The 21763-nt window shown below is 42.9% G+C and overlaps 1 protein-coding gene across 12 annotated transcripts in view; it reads right to left on the bottom strand.

Moving 5' to 3' along the window:
• LOC121941879 (nuclear factor 1 X-type-like) overlaps positions 1–21763 on the bottom strand; it is a 118639-nt gene that overhangs the window by 70651 nt on the left and 26225 nt on the right. For 11 of the 12 annotated variants that reach the window (XM_042484816.1, XM_042484813.1, XM_042484810.1 and 8 more), the window contains one exon: positions 9771–10302. In XM_042484816.1, coding sequence (XP_042340750.1) covers positions 9771–10302 — 532 coding nt within the window. Of the gene's footprint in view, positions 1–9770; positions 10303–11149; positions 11520–21763 lie in introns of those variants that run through there. The other variant, XM_042484811.1, reaches the window with a different exon arrangement.

Here is a 21763-nt window from a genome sequence, read left to right as displayed (position 1 = left end):
TAGAGAGACGGAAAGGGGGGTTCCCCAGTGCTATGGCAACCTTTAAATCAACCCTGTGGTTCTAAAGGAGTCAAATAAATAAAAAGACCTGTTTAGATAAAGATATATCAGTGGAGGAACATTAAAATAACATCATTGATATCCCATAAATGACAGGCAGCAACAAAAAAATTGAGAGTGTGTGTACTGGATGCTGCTGATAACCTCCACAAAGGGCTTTTAAAAGTGTCTCTTGGCAATGATGACAATGTGAATGACAAGATGAATGCATACACTCCGAAGTTGGAATTGAAAAAGTATAAAGCTCTGCTGTCAGATCATTTGAGTTAAAATGACAGATGCACATCTCATATCTTACTCCACAAGGCCATTGCTATAAACAAGATGTGCTCTTAAATGAGTTCAAGTTCTCTTTTTTTTTCAATTATAGGCAAGTTAAAAAGAAGGAAGAATTGTTAACATTCACACTAAAGTGCGGCACAATTACACATAAGCTGAATTAAAGCTTTTCAAAGACGCCCCACTTTGTCTTGGCTTCTCTGCCCTGCTCTTTCAGATGTAGTCTCAGAATTCACTAAGTGGTTGGAGGTGACTTAACCCTGATCTTTATATTCATGAATTCATCTCCTCTTAATTAAAAAGTTTGCATGACGGAAATGCACAAAAGGACTTTATAGCACTTAGTGTACACCTGGCTCCCTTGGCCGACCGGCTGACAGGCTGAATTATGAACAGCTGAAGCAGAGAGCGATGCACGGCACCTTGCTGTGGCCGGTTCACCGCGGTGTCCCTGAGACCCCAAGACTCTGCTCTTTCCAAACTCTCTCTCTCTCTCTCTCACTCGCTCATAAAAAAGACCTGCTGCTTGGCTCATAAGACTGTAAATCATGCAAAATAGAGCATAGCACTCAGTCTGGAAAAAATAAGCATGTATAATGAGCAGACGGAGACATATGCACATATGCACTCTCTCACACACATGCACGTCTGTGCGTACACGCACATAAGCCTTGCCAAAAGCACACCACCCCCTACACCGCTTTGTACTACACACACAAACATGTACTGTCATCGGCCTATCCCGCAATTCGAACCCCCTAAAACACAATCCTTCACTAAATCCACGCTAGTGATAAAGAATAAACAAAAAACACTATCTCTACCCCCACCTTACCCCACTCGTTAAGACTGTGTCCACCTCCCACCTGCTCTGCACCCCCTCCAAACTCCTACAACCGTGAACGACACACACACACACACACACAACACACACACACACACACACACACACACACACAACGCCATTCCACTCCAAACTCATCCTGTTATCTAAACAAGCGCCATCCTCTCGTCAGCGTCAGTGGGTTCCTTTCTCTGTCTCCTCAGAGAAAAGAGAGACTCTCCTGTTCACAGATGAATGGAGTCTTTTGATGAAGCGCCGAGCCTTGTTTACTGCCACTCCATTTATTTACCGGCCTGTTTTTCAAGTCGTCATTGAGGGACACTCTACCAAACTCCCCCCTTCCCACCCTCCTCGCCCCCTCAACCTCACCCACCAACCCCCTCCATCTCATCCTCTACTTATCTGCACCCCCATCCCCTAAACACACATACACATATACACACTATCCACCCCCACCCCCCCCAATCCCATGTCGTTCCCTATCCCGTTTCATCCTGCTTTCTTCTTTCCGTCTAGTGTCCTAGATCTGTGTCCAAACTGATTTGAAGCTTACTCGCTTACACAGACGCATGCCAAATTTGATTCTCTGCATTCTGTTGTGCTTCTCAGCTTGCTCGCTCATTCGCCCCCCCACCCCACTTTCTGTCTTCTCAAAACTGCTCTCCTTCTCACGGTGTAACGAACACCAAACGATGCCCCTCGTGAAGGTTGTCTCTCAAGAAGAGCGAGGGGCCTGCTGCGAAACCGCTCAGACATTTTAAACAGAAAAATGGCATACGAAAACGAGTTTAAAAAAATAATAATACCACCTTTGTTTTGAAATGTTTTAACCAGAAACTATAAGTGACCAAACTTAATCAGTGGCCAAATGAAATGTTCTCAAAATCTCATAAAGTGAAGGCAATAAATTTTCACATAAGAAAAGACAAACTAAACTGCAATCAAGCCTTACAGCTCATGAAGTAATGCTTCTTCTCAAAAAATTTAAACATAGCCTGTGATCACGTGAAATGTAAAGATACCGTTAAAAAGACAAGATGCCAGTCTTTGAGAAGATATATCAACTGAATGTCTGGTGGCAAAACATCTTTGCATACCAAATGAAAGAAACATCAGAAGTAAAAAAAAAAAAATCTCACAGTCAAGGCTCACAGCCCATGATGGCCGGCTTTCATTAAAAACAAGGATAATGGTCCTATTGAGCACTAAAATGTTTGTGCTTACAAGTTATTATACATTTTTCTGTAGCAGCAAACAGGAGTCCAGGGTGCTAATGAGGCTAGGGGAGGGCATTCATTTGAACCCTAAAGAGGAAGAAAAGAAAAGGGGAACAAGTGAAAGAAAGAAAAGAAAAGAGAAGAAAGCGAGGATCAGAGGGAGGAGGTTGGCAGGGACTGTGTATGAAAATTTGGCGTCTTCCATACAGAGAGATAGCATCGTGCCAAAAACGGCCGACGACACAACTCCTCTCAACTCCTCTCACTTTCTGAACATCAGCGTTTAACTCGCCCACATAATCATTTCTTTATTCTTCAACCCACATGTGCAAAATAAAATGAAATAGAGGTTGTTTTCTTTTATTTCTAAATCAGTGTTGACCTAACTTTTTATTCAGCGACAAAGACTCGAAAAGCCAATTCTTACAGGAAAATAACTCCATGGGAAAAACTGAATAAAAAAAACAACAAAAAGGAAAGTAATGGTGCTTTGGATTTAAAACACAGTATTGTGACTCTCATTCTAGCATGACTATGGCTGTGTGGTGCTGAATAGCGTTTTTAGCCAGACTTAGCAGCCGATGCCAGGGCCTCGCTGTGAGTGCAGCCCGGTGAATAAGGCATGTTCCCTGGCTCTCCCTTCCTTCTGGCTGCCCTGCCTGACTGTGAGCATTGGCCACTGCACTCTTTCTCCTGCTCTTTCTCCTCCTCCTCCTCCTCCTCCTCCTCCTCCTCCTCTCTGTCTCTCTGAGGTCGGGAAACCCTCCTGAGTGGGTATATGGTTTTTGGGGACAGACACATTTCATGGTTGGCGCCGCTACAAAAGCCTGAAAAGAGACCCGGCACTGGGAAGACACAGTATTAATACAGACAATACCACCCCCTCGCTGCTTCTGACTTTCTCTTTTCTAAATAACCTCTTTCTTTTCTCCTTCTTTCTCCCCTCTTTTTTTGCTCTCTAGGATTTTTTTTTCCAAATAAAAAACGTAAAAAAGCCCACTCAGCTTAAGCAAAGAATGCAGTTTTTATCACTGCGTGCTTAGCTTAGCCTACACCTTTTTTATTTGACAATCGTTAATGTGTTTAAATGTGTTTTAATGTGTAATTAAATCTCGTCAGTAGGTATTAGACTGGGTTCAGCAGTGTGTGAAAACACCCTTTTTCCCATAAGACAAAATCAGAAATTGCCAAGCATTTATATAAATACCATTTCACAAATCACATTTATTATATTGATAATATTTTTCAAATAATTTTAATAGAGACAAATGCAATTAAATTAAATCATAATATATCATACCCAACTAATGTTAACATATTTTATCTGTGCCTAATTATAGATTTTAAAAAAGCACATGGGAACTTTATATCTGACACTAATTAATGTAACCTTCATTTTGTAGACATATAAATTATTACACAAACAAGGTAGCTGTAATTTTAAATAATAAATGCTGTATGAAAGTGGAATACCACAAAAGAAAAAAAGGTTTGCAATGTCGGTAATGAGGAAACCATGTGCAGTACTTAATTTGACACTGAGATAAAATTTCTGTCTTTCATCCTGAGGAGACGCAAAACAAAAGGCTGAAGAATATCTGTGTCAATTCTCCTGCTTTTCTACCTGTGTTGCTTTTACAATAGAGAGCTTTTACAGAGGAGAAACGGGAAAAATCTGACAGCTGAGTTCATTCAAAAAGAAAGGGGATCAGAGAAAAACCAATAAAAGAGCCAAATAGCACAAACTGCCTCATTTGTCTGTTCTACCGCGATGATGGCCTCCCGATTTCACTGGAATAATCTGTTTACTTCATATCTCCCAACGCTAAAACTCTTCACACAAAAGGAAACAGATGCGGCTAGACCAGAAATTTTCAGGGGTTTTACTCTCTCCCGAGTCAGACACAGCCAAAGAAACTGAGGCTTATGATCGTTACGTAAAAAACAAAAAAGCAGGGAGGCTGTTTCTAGGACAAAGGCACCGTATCATGGAGCATGCCAGTTTTTACTGGTCAATTTAATGGGAGACCAAACATAACAACATTGTCTTTGACTCGCCTTTCTCATGTTTTTTTATTTTCCCTCGAGTCTGCTTGTGTCATCATGGTCTCATGAGATAAATGCAGACCCTGCGGTTTTGGACCGATCTATGTACGTCTGTGACACCCCAATGTTAGCCTCGTGTCTGTGTGTGTGAGTGTGTGTGTGTGTGTGTGTGTGTGTGTGTGTGTGTGCATGTTTTGGAGCGACTGAGCACACAACAGGGCTTTGGCTAGCCCGATACCATTAGCTATCCAAATACACAGACTTTTTTCTGAAGCCAAGAATAGTGTGAGAAGACTCCCTCTCACTCTGTCTCTCTAATGTGACGGGGCTCTCCCTCTATCTTAACCCTTCAGATTTGATATGTAGCCACCTCGACATGCCCCTGAGGCCAGACAGAAAGACAGAGACGTGCAAAAGAAGACGCGGGCCCGGCTAAATGAGAGCCATCAGCGAAACATTTACTGATGCCAAAGCCGCTCTGCATGTGGAGAGCTTTTCTTAGCCGGCGTGGGCCCTGTTCCCACCACACACAATACAAAAGCTGAAGACCTGACCGACTCCCCCGGTGTCGAAATTTCATTTAATCAAAACTCGGTGCTTACTTCACTGCTGAGGGTCATCCTAAGATGTCCACACACACACACACACACAGACACAAACAAAAACACTTACACACACGGACAGTCCACTCAACCCTTGTGATGTCATGGGAGCCGGAGAAGAGATCCAGGAAGTAATTAAGAACAGATTATTTTCACAGGGAAAAAAAAGAAATACTGAGCCATGGAGCAGTGGGAACCTGTGGAATCCATCAGAGTATCCTGTCAACTTTTAACACGCTGCAAGCCATTCATCATGTCAGCCATGACTGTCAGGATGCCTCTCCTTTTATCTCTTTCACTCTCCTCTTTCTACATTTCTGTCTTTTTCTCCCCCATAAATCCAGAATACTCCGGGAGTTTTCCTCACTGATGAACAAAAGTGGGGGTTTTATTTGTGAATCCTTCCGTGGTCAGTGAGTTGGCCAGGGGGCTGGCCACAGCGCTAGGGTTTCTCTGGGCTTTCTCACAGCGCCGTCCAAGGCATGACTATTGCTATAGCGAGAGGGAGGCGGGATCTGGCACCGTAGAGCGTGGAGTGTGGAGCGGTCATGGCAGAAATGGCACGGCGAGCACATTTCACACCTCCCTCGGAGTGACTGCAAATTTCCTGTACTGCACTTTTGATTGGAAACACATTTGAAACATCTTTTCATGATCACACTTACCGCGTACAAAAGAAAGAAAAGTGAAAAAAAATAAAGCAGTAAGAACGAGATCCAAAATATGACTAAGTGCACTGAGCTAACTTTGGACCTCACAAATGGGTTTTTTTTTCTTAATCTTCTATTTTTCCAGCCTTGGATAAATCAGAAATGTGCTGAGTTTAAGCTAAAACAGCACAAAGGTTATAAATCAAATAGTCCAGTGAACATTATGAAAAGCAGCTAAATGATTTCTCCACAGATGGTGTACAAGTGGACCCTCCTATGCAGTAGTCAGTAACAGTAGTGAGAATTATATATTAACTACAAGTGTAAACTAAACCTATCCAACACACTCCCTTCATGGGTTATCAAAGGGACCCTGCGAGTGTGCGGCAGACCTTTGGCTCTTCAAGACCACTTTTATAATACCAGTCACTCACTCTTAATAAAACACTAGAAATAATGCACTACTCACTGTACAGTGCCACAACCACTCTCCCCCTCTCCTCTATTCTCTGCCAGTATTTCAGTTACAGTGTTCAAAGACACGTTGCTCTGTCTGGTTTGTTGCCCTTTATCTGAGGTGCCTGAAAAACAGGGGGGAGATGGTTGTGTATTGTGGCAGCGCGGTTTGTTCTGTTACGGCTGCAGTGTGTTATGCTCCGTAACAGAGAGGATCTCAAAGGCTGGCTGGCTGCAGAACAGCCTGAGAAAGCCTGACGGCAAGCCCAGAGATTCCCCGTGGCAGCTTTTGCCACTCTGTCATAAACAAAACACAAGACGTCTTTCTCTTCTTCCCACACCAACGGGGCTCGGGCGCTGCCAAACAGAACAATCACTATCGCAGCCTCTTCTCCTTTCCAACGCGCTCTCTCTCCCCCTCTCTCTCTCTGTGTCTCCTACAATATAAACAAAAGAGATCAGCAGAGGCTTTACCTCTGTGAGAGCAACAATGAGGGCGATGTTTAAGGAGACAAAACAAAAGTGTGCACGGGATCAAAGAGGAGCGACGAAGACAGAGATGCTAAAGACCGACAAAACGCAAACCAAACAAAAACAAACAAAAAGCACATCTTGTCATTCAATGCGCGACTGCGGCAAAAAAATGTAACCACTCGTCACTGTGACAGATAAATGTGACAGATAAATGTAGGCCTTTATGCCTGCTCGCTCACAAATACACATTTACAACTTAAAAGTGAATGACAGCCAAGTGTGGTGATAATGGCGACCTTATGGCAGGTTTGCAGACAGTGGTTTGCCCTTTGTCTCTCCCTCTGCCCCTCTCTCTCTCTGTCTGTAGACCCTAAAGTGTCTCTCCAACAAGGACTTACACTGAGCACGGGCCCTTCGGAGGCAGATAAAAGTACCGAGGCACACTGTGTTGGCCAGATAAGATTAGAGAGAGCACACAGGAAGTCTATATTATGAATGGGCAGCGCACTGGGCAGCCCCTCCGAGCAGCCATGTGTTTTACTGTACTGCTGTAAACCAAAGTACAGTAGCGACGAGTGCGCAGCCACAGAACTTCAAACTTGGAAGGCAACGGTGTCACAAGAGGTAAAGAAAATATGTCAGGACACGTTTACTTTTCACTCTTTACAATGAAATCATATACAGACAGTTGAAGCCTCCATCACTTCTTATTATTTTTTGTTTTGAAAAATATGTAATGTCACTAATAGTAGTATATATCCATTATAATACAGCAAATAAAATATTTCCAGCTTCTTGGTGGACTGTGTTTTGTTTCTGCACCCAGCAAAATAAGAGAACCATTTTACCCTCTCAATAAGAGAGAGTTGAAAATTTAAAGATATCAAGAAATTTAGACCAATAGAATCACTTTAATTATACACATTAAAATACCAAACACTTTCATTATAATTTTCCCTCCAAAACTAATAATGTAACATTAAGGCAACATCTTTCTAGATTAGGTATGTTATTTAATTTTTTTTTTTTCCTGAGCTAAGATTAAACAAACATTATACGATAATTTAATGTAATCTGACATTATAATTTACAAGACAAATAGTGTGCTGTACATTTCATAATAAACTAAACAAAAATCCAGAATCCACAGAAACTCAAATTTCTTTCTTTATAGAGCATTCATAAATTCAGTTAAAAGTATAAATTCAATTTAATTTAATAATAACAGTTAAGAGAAAAAAATGCCATTAAATTAGTAAGACACATTTCCTCAGTCAAAGTCAGGACTGCCCGCTACCTACGGTTTATCACCGCAACAGACAGACCAACAAGCTGGAGCTGCTGCCAGGGTTTGGCTCAGGCTGCATGAGGTGTTTGGCCTGGACCGAGATTTTGTGTGTGTCAGTGAGAGAGAAAGAGGGAGAGAGAGAGAGAAAGAGAGAGAGACTGAGGGGCGGCTGTGATAGCATTTGGCCACACTCGTGTTAGCGGGCTACCATAAGAGTTCTGCCTAGGCAGAGAGTGAGTGTGTGTATTTGGGCAGTGACTGGGATATGCTGTATATATGTGCCTGTGCATGTGTGTGTGTGTGACGCTGGTTGAGTCACTGTTTGAAATTTCGAGAAAATTCCAGCTGAGATAATATTAGGTCATGAGCGTGTGTTTGTATGTATACGTAGCCAGCAAATGGTGAAGCGGTGTGTATTTGGGGGATTTGGCTGTGAAATGTGTTTCATGTGTGCGTGTGTGTGGTTGCTGTGACAGTGTTTTTTGTAATGTGTGGGGGAAAAAACTACAACACAGCCAGTGTTTTGGCTGTGTGTGTAGAGTGCACGCACTGGAGGCTACAGCGATGTTTGGCCGGGTGTGAGTGTGTGTATCCATGATGGTGGCTGAGATACAACAATGTTTGGCTGTATCAAACTGTATCTATGATAGTCCTTGGCCTGGTGTGCGTGATGTGTGGGTGTGTGTACGCAATCGTGACTAAAACCGTGTTTGGCTCTACGTGTGAAAGTGCGCTACAAAGATGACAGAGTTGTTTTTCTTTTTTTTTAATCAAATGCGTGCATCTTTATTTAGCTATGTTTGTATGTGTGTGTATGGGTGTGAAGGTGGCTGCAATAGTACTGGCTGTCTGTGAGCACTGTGTGTGTGTGTGTGTGTGTGTGTTTGTGTGCGCGCGCGTTTGGCAGCCAGGTCCAACGTGGTGCTAGCGTTCAGGCAGACGGTGAAGGCGGCAGCAGCCTGCGGCCTGAGAGCAGGAGACTCGCGGCTCTGCGCTCTCTCTCTCTCTCTCTCTCTCACACACACACACACACACACACACACACACTCTGGGCTGTGGCCAAATGACGATCCCTGGCTACAATGGCCTTATCGTGGCACATACACTTCGACAGACTGAGTACAATCTTATAAACAGCGACTCTCACTCATCGCACAAAACACACAATTGGACAGTGGTGATCATCTCATAAAAAACATTCACACACACACAGGCATGCAAATTCCTTCCTATAAAAAACACAAAATACATGCTCATATGAAGCCGCAAATGCCTCGCTCAGAAAAATGAACTCGTACTTGCCAGAGCACGCTGGCTGTGTGCCCTTGACACACACTCACATATTCTTTTTATTACTGTTGATACTATGTTGTCATGTAAACAAACACCAAGAAACAGAAGAAAAAAAGGAAAAAGGCGAAAAAGACAAAAAGCAAAAGTATTTGCGGTTCGTTTAGAGAACAAAAGCAAGAAGGGATATTAACTTTGTGTCTTAGAGGTAAATGTTTAGTTAATATATTTGAAAAAATATTTTTTTAAAAAACGTTCCTAAATTCACAATTTTCATATAGCAATATTAAATAGTTTAATTATAGTCTTAATTATTACTTTAATTTTAAGCACCTTGTTAATGCGTTTCTGAAAATAACATCTTTACGCTCAGGTTTATCTTAATGTATTTTCATTTCTGTCATTCCCTCTATTTAATACTGTGTCACACAAGTGTTTCCATGTGTGTACGTGTGTGTTACTAAAATGTGTGTGTACACCTATATGCACATGCACATCGGGCATGTAAGACGAGTGTGTTGGTATCCCTCCTTAATAGTGTCTAGTATCCAGTTGGCCACATACCTGGCGTGTGGACGAAGTAGGCCAGGTAGAGGTCCAGCTCCTTCACGGACACTCCGATGTGGTGCGGCTGGACGCACAGGCCAGGGTTGGTGCACTGTGGTGACTTGACCAGCCGTTCCCCGTCTGTGCTCTCCAGCGGGCTGCCCTTGAACAGGATGACCATCACCAGGTCCAGCCGCCACACCTTGTCGGCCTGGCGCAGGCAGTCGATGCGACGGATCTTGCCCTTCTGGTCGGGGTTGGACAGCACGCAGCAGGGGGGCTTTTTCCCCGTGATGGTGAGCACAAAGTCCTCACGGAACTCAGGCCGGATGTCCTTGCGGAGCTTGGCCAGCAGGCGCGAGGCCCACTTCTGCTTGATCTCTGGCTTCTCCCCCAGCAGCTCATCCTTCACTGCGCGCTCTTCCTCCTTGGACATGCGCTTCTCGTGCTTCTTGAAGTATTTGCGCTTGCGGGCCTGCAGGTTGAACCAGGTGTAGGCGAAGGCGCGGACATGGGGCAGCAGGGCCTCGATGAAGGGGTGGAATTCATCCTGGATGAGGGAGGAGGAAGGGGGGAGGGTGGAGGAGGACAGGGAGGAGGGGGGGAAGCAAGAGGACGCAGTGGAGAGAGAGGGGGAGAATGGGGGAGAGAAGGATGGGGAGAGAGGGAGTGGGGGTGAGGAAGGGAAGAGAGAAGAGAGGCAGTTAGCACCGGCACGCAGCATGGAGGAGCGGCGCCTGCTCTGTGTGAGCGGAGGGAGAGAATGAGCGAGAGGTGCCGAGAGAGAGAGAGAGAGAGAGAGAGAGAGAGAGAGAGAGAGAGAGAGAGAAAGAGAGGGACAGAGAGATGCTTTACACTTTCTTACCTAACACAGACACAGCAAACTGAAGGACGCACTTTGATAAAAACACTGAACACCACAATACTTAGAGACAGAGAGGTAAAGATGTATCGACTGTGAGGCTTCCCTAGTACACTAATAATTTTAGTGTAAACATTTATGTGCCTATAATAAATACATTTAAGCAAAAATGTTAGTTATAAAAAAATCATCACCAATTTGCATTTACAACATTACAAAACTACAACAAAACCATTTAACATTAAAATATAGAAAACATTCATTCAAAATATATTTCAAATATATTTCATTTAATATGTTAAAAAAAAAACCAACAAATAAACAAAAAGAATTTCTGGAATATAATGCTGATTAACTAAATAAACTATATGCATATAAGATTACATTTTGAGATAAGTCACATTCACAATTATTAAACATTAAACATAATATATTTGTCCATAAATAACATAAATGCGAACGCATGTGAAATTATCCAATAGCAGTCATTATCACACAGCATATGTGAATAAAACAAGAATAACATGGTAGTTACCATTTTGCTCTCTCATCATAAATTCACCCGCCGATTGCAAAGAAACTTAAAATGCACCACGAGGAAAACAACTGGATTGTTGAATCAAAAGGCGCTGAAGTAATGCTGCGTATATTAGAAAACAAAAGACTGAGGGAAAAAAATTAAGCAAAAAGAGAAGCTGAGAAACTGTCCAATAAAAGCAGCAGGGGGGAAAAAAAGCTGAGAAAGAGGAGACAGGCCAAGGGGGCGCAGTGTAATACCAGCACAGGAACACAGGAGGTACTGTAGCAGGAGCTGCAGGAGAGGTGCTGTTCAAGAGCACAACAGAAGGAGAGTGTAGAGAAGTTCAGCAATCTCTCTGTCTAAAAAGATAAAAAAAAAAAAAAAAAAAGAAAGCTGGACGAGCATGAACAAAACAAAACAGATATTGAAGCAAAAAGGATAAAACTGTCAAAAACTTAAACAAGCCTCTTTGTTTGTTTGCAAAAATATGCAGAAAAAAAAATATCTTGACGAAAAAACAACAACAAAAAATGCTTGGCAAAGCGGCGCGTGCTATTGGTTCAATTCAGTGGGATCTGCATAAGACTCACGGAGAGGGAGAGAGAGAGCTGGACAAGGGGGGTGCGGACGGAGGAGAAGAAGAAGAAGAAGAAGAAAAAAAAAAACAAAACAAGAGGACCGAATCAATGTTGGAAGAGTGTGCACGACCGCTGGCAAACCCGAGTGCAGCTTCTTTTTTCCCCCTCTTTCTCTCCAACTCTGTCTCTCTCTTCCTCTCCACTTTCCTTCTCTAACCATTGACTGAGTCTGTGCCAACATGCAGAGGGCCCACCTATTTGGCACCGAGTCTCAAACAGCCCAGCCAATACGCACGCTCCCAGCGCTGAAAGGGAGGGAAGAGAGAGATGGCAGAGGGAGAAGCAAAGGGGGGGGGGGGGGGGGTGGAGGGTTGGTGGCGGGTAGTGGAGAGAGAGAGAGAGAGGGAGGGAGGGGGAGAGACGGGGACTGTGTGTGGTGCAGGCAGAAGGCACGTCATTAGCCAAATAGACAAGTTCCAATCTAGTGCAAAGGCAAAGTCCAGAGGATATTAATTTTACATGCATCCAATCCAGACAGCACCCGCCTTCTAAAGCCCCCCTACGCCCTCCCACCCCCCTTCATTGCCTTCGTCACCAGCATGGTCACAGCCATCCCAACAAACCAGCTCGCTCTCCAACTGCAACCCCCCCATTCTCCACCCCAGAAACACCCCTCTCTCTCCCTCTCTCTCTGCTCGCGTTACACCACCTTGGCATGGGATGGCATGAGAAAACACAGGCCCAAAATCCCACTAGACCCTGAGACCAGCAGCTGCTCCTGGATTTACCACACAAACAAAGAGAGGAGGGGGAAGAAAATGCCCGTTACCCCCCCAACAAAAAATACCATCCAAAAACATGCTCTCCTGTTTCAAAATGCACTCTCACATCCAAACTGGCCCCTTCTCTCCCTCTCGTTTTTTTTTTTTTTTTTGTTACTCCACTTTAAAAGCCCCGACAGCACAGACACAGCAACACATTAAAAGTTTCTGTTACCAAATTAGAGAGCAATCCCATTTGTGGGTGAGAAACGGGATTCGGTGGACAATGACGGCTGAAAATGCTGTGGTGGACGGCTTCATGTAAGTAGCCTGTACATGTTAAGCTGTTTAACAAGGCAAGGCGAGCGGATATTAAAACCGTCTAAAACAGGCCATACCGCTTCCCTGTAATTCAAAAGGCTTAGTCTAATGCTTTCAGATTCAGATGCGCTGGTCTTTGTAATAGCGAAAAGAATTATAGTTTCTAACTGCAGCCGGTAAATTGCCCATATCTTCATCGTGTTGCATTATGAAGTACACAATGACACATGATTGGGATTGAACAGCAGCAGAAAGTGAGGGAGCACAGGGCTGTATAGCTGCCCTGGCAAGCGCATTGTCTCATCCTCATTGGCTGACCCACATGACCTCAGGGACAAGCTGTGCCCAGTGCACCATGGGAGAGATATTTTAGAGACAAAGGCTCTCACCAAGGATCAATTCAATATAATCTCATGTATGTATGAAATACGTATGGACCCCTCTTCTCATTAGAAGTGCATTTAAATGTCATCTTTCCAAATTACAAAAAAAAGGAGCACATTTTCTCATTCATGCTGTCCAAATTAGTCCGTGGGGCTCACAGGAATTACAGATACATTGTCAAAATTGGAATCTCTGCAATGGGCAGCCACAAAAAGCTAACTTGTCATGTGGCAAAGTTGAGGGCCCTGCCATTTGATTGTGGGTTGAAGCCCCCTGCTGTGCAACGGGACAGGCTGTCTGTGTGAACGCCCTACAAAGACCAGAGTCCTCTGGTTGGCTCCCAGGACCATCAGATTTAGCCTGGCCTGCTCCCTCTGTCAGTGTCTGACAGAGGAGCCGCAGCCTGGATGACTGGCTGGTCCACTGACTGGCTGGCAAGCTGGCTGTTAGGTTGGCTGAGAGGCTACATGACTGGCTGGGTGAATGACTGGTTGGCTAACCGGGTGGGTAGCTAGCTGGCTAGCTGGCTGCCTGGCTGGCTGGCTGACTGGCTCGTCACTGCTACTGCTGGGTTGGGTGGGTGGGGGGGGGGGGGGGGGGGCCCCCGTCTGGTGGGGGGGGGGGGGGGGGGGGGGGGGGGGGGGTGCAGACCCCATCTGGACCGGGCCGAGCCGGGCTGGGTGCCGATTGTTCATGCTAACATACGCCTGCCTCACACAGCCACACTGAACACGTGAAAAATGTGGGAATGAGAGAAGATGGCGGAAGCAAGAAAAAAAATGGGCAAAAGGAACATGAGGAGATGGAATTAAAGAGGATGTGAATGTTTGTTTTTGTTTTTGAAGAATAATGACGGAGGTGTGCTTGTCGCTTATTTGAAAAGACTGAGGGGATCTAGACTTTTTGATGAATGGGCTGCAGACAAAGAAAAGGAGTGATATGTGCCAAGTATTACAGTCACTTCCTGTAATATCATCATGCCATTACTGACAGGCAAAATGATAATAACCAAGATTACTATCAGGGAAATCCAAACCTCTCCATTGTCCATTCAAACTAGTAACATTTGCTTTTGTGGTTCCAGCCCTGCAACATTTTTTCAGCAATATAACTTCTTTGCTGTTTATACAACAAAAAGAGCTTAAAAAAACAGACAGAAACCTATTAAAAGACTACAAATTAATCCATATTATGAAGCAAATACTATTTGTATGAAATATGTAATCCTTCAAAAAAATCCCTCTTTTTAAAATCACTAGTTAAATCTACTGCCAGGTCTATTATGATCATAAACTGGACCAAATACAGAATTATACAAAACAGCATAACACAGGCATTGAGGTCTGTGCACAATTTGCAGTTAAGGCAAGATCTTTTATGATTTTGGCAAAGAAATGAGTCTGTGTGGCACCCTGCTATTTAATGCGTCCTCTTTTTTTTGACATTTTCAACCCCATATTTCTTTCAGCTCATTAAGAAGGGTTTCTCTTATTTGCCCAGAGTTCTTCGGGGCAGAACGGAGGGTGGCAGTTTTCGGGCCCTGGCCACTGGACTCTTTAGGTATCTAGCTCTGCAATAATTTGAGCGTGAGCTCATCTTATCTCTGCATGCCATGCTCTGTCTTTCAGAAAACGACGACCTTTGTTCGCCAGGCTGGGCAAGACAATCTTCCCTCCTGCCCTGACAGGGCACAACTCAGAGAGCAGCAGAGAAACGAAAACCACCTCAGGTTTTATTAACAGGGCCAAGCTTGCAGCAGCAACTGCCAAAAACACAAGACAAAGGAAACCTAAAAAAAATGAAATTGTTGCATTCAATATTTTTATGGCATTAAACAATAAAACAGATTTTAAAAAAACAGTGCTTGGTGCAAATTGACCCATTACACAATTTTGTCACATATGCAAGGCTGGCAAAAAAATATCCTAAATGTTCTACAGTTAAAAACACTGCTGTGGCTTTTAAATGAGGCCTAAAAAATAACAGAAATCACTAAATCCAGATTTTAAGTAGGCACGTCGTTGAGAATTGTCTAATTTTGCTTATTTAACTATTTAAATACCAGTAAATAAATGATATTTTTGCTGAAGGAGTTATCTGTGTAACGCCAGAGAAGTACACCTCAACCTCTCAGTGTGGCCTGTCCTTTAGCTTCAAACGGCCTTCACCCTTAGTCTTTATAATTGTCAAACAAGATAAAATTAAAACTTTCACCTTTAAAAAAAAAAAAGAAACCTACCTCGGTTACCGGGCTCACCGTAAAATTCCCCCCAACACCGGTGTAACGTTAGTTTTGGCTGATAACGGCAGTCTTTCTCATGTCTCACCGGACAGCGTTGTTAACCTCTGCCCGTCTGTCTGTTGGTAACTATGTATTTTACGTTCGTTAAAATGTACAATGTGTCCCGTTTTTGGTAGTAAAACTGCTCTAAATAGTGAAGTTACCAGTTATTATTTAAATGTAATGCTCCTCTTCCCAACGGAGAGAAAACGGAGCTCGAGCTCTGCCAGCGGTCTGCTCTCTGCATTAGTCTCGCGCGGCCTACGTCAAACAAAAAGGGTCAAAATTAATACTAAAAGTCGAAACAGGATTAAAGGTGAGTGGATGTGTCGTAAAGGAGCTAATAAATAAAATCACCATAAAGTATGACCTCAGTGAAGGCTAACGCACAGATGACAGAGCAAACCCTTACATATTAAGTTTGAAAAAAAGCGCTTATGCAGCTTCCCCCCTCAAGCTACTGCAGATGTATTAATAGTCTATTTAACGTTTTTGCATCTTTTAGATAAGACTATTAACACCTTTCTGCAAATTTAAAAAGGACTATTAGTTCTTGAGTGTGGGCCATATTTGCATACAATTGATTTAACAAGCGTAACTCGGGGCCTGTTTCCCCTCACTATTGTTCACAGCTCTAATAAGCAATTACCTGAGATGAATTTGTGGTATTAATAGTATGCAAGTAAATGTCAAAGGGCTGACATCCGCATAGGAAATGTGTCAGGAAAGATCAGATCGGGTCATACATTTTTTGATGCCACATCCTGCAGGGTGACGACGCATTGATCGTGAGTCAGCAGGCATTTAGTGTGTTCTGGACTGCAGACAGGAGATTACACACGTTTGGCTTTTTATTAATAAAGAAAAGGTCATTTATTATATTTTAATCATTATTAGTTTTAAATTGTGATTTTAACTAAAGAAACAATAAAACTTAAAAATGAATAGATAGAAATAAATCAAAGCAGAATAAAAATAAATGAACTCCAGTCTCATCAAACAGTCCTGTAACATGTCTTCTTAAAACGCTGTTAATGAGTGCACTCTATTCATTTTTAATTCATAATATAGTATAAAGAATTATTGAATTTTAACCACCAACACTATCTAAATATTACCAAATCTATAGAAACTGTGGTTTCAAGTTTGAAGCAGTTAGTTTAAAAAATAGAAATTTCTTGCACAAAAAAATTAAGATTCATTTCCAAACATTTAGGCAGTTACAACAGTGACTTATTGAATCTATAAATTTGGAAAGTAGTTATTAAACAAAGGGGCAGTATTTAATTAAGATTCCAACTCATGCATACATTCAATCAAAATTGTCATTTTTCAGTTTAATATGAAAATTCTGAACATTTTAGAGATAATGATTTTTAATTCCTATTTCCTCATACATCCATGTTAATGTATTGTATTTAATTGACGTGTGTATCAAATATGTATTAATATTACTAATCATATTAATAATAGCAGTAGTTTTATTTTACGTTATATTTGCCGGAAGAATAGGAAACATTAGGACATATTAGCCTTTTGCTATTTCAGCATTTCTTCAGAAAATCTTATTAAAAGATAAAAGTTAAACTTAATTTTAATATTTTTTTGATGCCACAAGGAAGTAACTGAAGGCCAGATTTGCTTGATGAAATTATAATTCTCTCTTACACACTCACACACACACACACACACACACACACACACACACACAAAAAAAAAAAAAAGCTAATGAAGGTTACAGCGTGTCAGGACGTGTCAAGGCTGGAATTTAACTTTGACATCTGCTGTGTGAAATCACATATTGACAAGTACTGTGGTGATGTAAAGGAAAGACTGCGAGAGATCTGAGCTATTTTTCCTTTGTGTGTGTGTGTGTGTGTGTGTGTGTGTGTGTGTGTGTGTGTGTGTGTGTGTGTGTGTGTGTGTGTGTGTGTGTGTGTGTGTGTGTGTGTGTGTGTGTGCCCTGACAACTCGAGTTGGTCTGGAATCATTTCAGTTAAAGTTTCTTGAGCTGTTTGCGCTTCATAAATAAATTTTTTTTTTTTTTTTTAAATCATGTCTCGTTATTCTTAACTTTACATAAAACAGGAATGTCGGGATATTTTAATGCAATGCAGGCATAAAGCCATTTCTGTCCATTCTGTTCAAAAAGAAAAAAAGGAAATAGAAGAGAGAAATAAGTGCCTTTGGATTAAACAAAGTTTCCATATTTTTATTACAAATTTGCAGGAAAAAGAAGGTGCGCAGGCCTGACTAGTGGTGAGTAACATCCTGCCATTAAGAGGTGATGGGTTGGTAACCTCACAATCCACAGGGATATAAAATAATTACAGACAAGTTGACATAAACTACCATTTCCTTGGAAACTCTCAAAAAAATCAGTGTCCTTTTTTCTCCCCCTTTCATTCACTTATTCACTTATTCAGGCCCACACACATGCATTCACACACAGACCCACATTATTCTTCTTAAAAATTTCCTCCTTAACTTCTCATCACTGCCAGTCCTTCTATTTCCATCCAGCTCAAAACCTTTTCATCCATTCATCTACTCCCTGGAAGAGGAAAAAACTTCCCCTCTTTCTGTTCCCTTTCTCCCATCGGCACAGATTGATGTTAAAAGTGTGTCTGCGCATCGTTTGTAATTACGCCTGTTTACACACTGAAGCATTACTATGTGTGAAAGTCTGGAAGCCATTTGTGGCATGAGGCTGAGAGGGAAAGACAGAGCGGGCGAGCTTTAAACAGCTCCAGAGACACAAGGACTGATAGCAAGCTGGGGCTTCTGACATGACTGCAGACCTGGGTAATATTATACTCAAATATGCTTTCACGTTTGCGCGATGGATTTGTCTGGGCAGACTGGTTTAGCCTCAAATGTAAGCACTTCAAAGATAAGATCAAGGAGCTCTTTATGATTCTTTTTTAGTATCCAAAATTTATTCAGCCAGGATTTTCTTGAGGTTGGTGTGGTTTTTCTACGACTCTCTGGCCCATCTGCATAAATTTCACCTTATACAGTTAATTATACACATAACTTTAACCGCACAAGTGAGTTATATTCCCAATTCATACACTCAAGGACTGAATTTAATTTAGACGACTTAAAAATACATTTTGTGATGATCATTGGTTAAATATATTTGGGGGTTTTTTGGCTTGGATTTGGTGAATGGAATTCAAAACTTAAACACTGCATACACCAAAATGTACTGCAGGGACTGTGTGAAACAGTATACATTTACTCCTTTTAATGCCAAACTGAATGTAAATCTTGATAACAGTGCCGTCAATTAGAAAGAATGTTTCTCTTAGGGGATGATGTTATCGTGGTATAAATAAAACTGGGCAAAATTATGGATTTCAAACTGAATTAGGAGATTCTGGCGCTGCATGTTGCAAACAATGATTTAATAAAACCATTTCAACATGTGGCTGCGGCTAGATGGGCTAGTATAGGATTACATGCATGCTAAGTGAATGCATATAGACTACTGCATGTGTACCGTGAGTGTGTTTACATTATGAGGATTCTGTAGCGTCACCATGGCAAATACACACTCAAACACACACACACACACACACACACACACACACACTGATGGTGTGGCATTTTCCGACAGGACGCCGCAGTAAAACTGAGACTACAGCATTTCCCCTGGACAAGGGCAGCCATTCCTGATAAGGTCAAGTAGGCAGTGTGATACTTCGAGTGCGTGTGTGTGTGAGAGAGACGGGTGATAGAGTGCGGCAGCTTTCTGCTTACAAGGAAGGAGAGTCTCACACTTTCTGTCTCACTCCTAACCGAAGCTGCACACACCTACAGTGTTCCAGTCGGCACATGCCAGCGGCACACAGTGGCTACCATGCCCTGCCTACAGCTGCAGCGAGGGCTTTGAACCTCATGGTTAGCAAATACAGCAGGAATCAAGCAGATAATGAAACCCGATATCCCCTCCCTTCCATGCCCTGCTCCAACAGCAGCCAAGGCCTGCTTCTCCTCACACAAGAGATGCACTATTGAGAGACTTTTCTCTCGCACTCTTTCGCTCCCCCTCATTCTTTTATTCCTCCCTGGTCCTCGTTCTGCCAGTCGGCAAGGCGAGATGCCAACCTCTCCCCAAAGCCGGGCAGAGTGCCCTCACCCTTTATGCAAATGCTTTACCACTTGCCCAACTACCACATTCATTCTTTGCCCCCCCACCAAAAAAAAAACATCACCTAACTCATCCATTCTTTCTTTTATTTCCTTCACCTCTTACTCTGCAGTCTTTCTCTCCCTCTAACACTTTTCCCTCTCCTGTACTCCATAGTGTTGTTGCACTTCAACGATCCCTCTACAAACTGCTTACGCTCTCTCCACCTCGAATGCCACCCATCTCCTAGCATCTCTCCCTCCGCTCCTCCTTGCTCCTTTCATCGCGCAAGCCCCTCTCCCCTCCTTTTCCTCGCTGCCTCTCTCTCACACAGCTTGACTCACCCAGACTCAAACTTGTGCACTCATTCCTCGGCCATTGCCAGACAGGCAAGTGCAGAAACTCCCTTCACCCTCTCTCTCTCTCTCTCTCCTTTTCTCCCATCTCTTTCTCTCTCTCTCTCACTCAGCCACTCATGCCCTGCTACTTCCCTTAAAGGGAAAGTATCTCGTCTATAAATGAGACTTTTTTTATTTACCTGCTGCACTTTGTATAACCATTATATCATCTGTCAGTGTTTAGTTTTAAATATATAATTTGCAGGAAGCCAGTTGGCACATTTATCCATCCCACCTTCACTGTGAGTTTTTTCCCTATTTTTGCGTGATTGATTGCTTCCTTGATTGTCGAGCAGGGCATTAGTGGAACACTCATGAAAAAAAATACTAGAGTTAGAGTGGTTGAAATGCATGTAAGGCCAAGTTTATATGGTTTAACAGCGGCCAATTTTTAAAAATATTTCTGAAAAGTACGGCAGGACATGTAATGTTCCAAATCAACATGGCAGCAAAAAGCTAATTCATGAGCAGTGGGTGAAACACTGCTGATTCCAATCTCACTGATTGGAGAATTATTAACCATGAGATGAGATTCTGCAACACTTGGCTTTTTGAAACCCTTTTAAAAACTTACTGTCACAACTTGTCACTCTGTGGTTGTCAAGATGCAAACACAGCTGCTTTCTAAGTTCCTAAAAAATGTGACATTTGTGGGGACACAGGCTGAAATAATGACAGGGATTTGATACTCAAAATTACTTTTGGTTGTTGTGTATTTTGATCACGTTGATTTAACATACATTTAATCTCTGTATATCTCAGTCAAAGTGTGATCGGTTGTAATCTGTTACTTCATAAAACCCCCTAAAAAAATAAAAGCAAGTGCTCAAAACAGAACATTGCAGCCTCACCGCCGCAATTTATCATTTACAATTATAACGCTGCAAATGTTTGTGGCATGCTACTTTGTAGTCAGGCAACCAACCCTTTTACATTAGCATCCTATTTCTGCATCAGTGAGCTCCCTATCAGGAACACTGAAGCTTGCGGATTTAATTCTGCTTATCATGTGAGCTGGAGTTTGGCCTGTGCTGAGCTGGCGCTGTGAGGGTTAAATGGTGCCCGCTCCCTGTGGCATGATATGAGCTGGGCCTTTGCCTGTGCACTCTGCCTTGTCTGTGCCGAGTTGGTAGTGTTAGGGGTTAAGAGTGGGTGGCTGCTCCAAGTGGCTTCCTATGCGACTCTGATCCCATTAGGGTTAAAAGGTGTCTGTTCCAAATGGCTTCCTGAGAGCCGGGTCTTAATCTCTGCTATGCTTGACGGAGTTTGGGTTAGAGCGAGACAGGGCTCTTGATACGGCGGCGGGTTAGCGCCTGACTCTGAGCTGGCAGTGTGAGGGTTAAAGGTCGCTCTGCCCATTTTGAGTGGCATTCCCTGTAGGGCAAGCACCATGCCAGGCCGGAAGAAACAGAGGGTGCACACAAACACATGCGAGGCGAGAAACAAAGAGCCCTCACAACCACACACACACACATACAAACACATGAGGACACGTGCACACAAATCATTTTGAAACTTTTATCCTCTCAAACCAGCGCTTTCCTTTTTTAAAAGATGCATCCTCCAACAAAGCAGAGGGGAGGACAGGCAGACACACGGTGCAGACGGGCGCCTCTGGGCGAGTGTGTGTGCAGTTATCTCCTCTGTGACCACGCTCGCTGACTTCCCCAGCCTAAACTACCACCTCGCACAGACCTCAGGAGCACCACAGCACCACAGGCAGACAGCCATAAGTACATGTCCTCAGAGGGGACATAAAATGGAGGAAACC

This window comes from Plectropomus leopardus, chromosome 4, assembly GCF_008729295.1.
Source record: "Plectropomus leopardus isolate mb chromosome 4, YSFRI_Pleo_2.0, whole genome shotgun sequence".
NCBI classification, from domain to species: Eukaryota; Metazoa; Chordata; class Actinopteri; order Perciformes; family Serranidae; genus Plectropomus; species Plectropomus leopardus.
The sequence above is the reverse complement of the archived record's forward strand: the minus strand, read 5'-3'. Positions and strand labels throughout refer to the sequence as shown.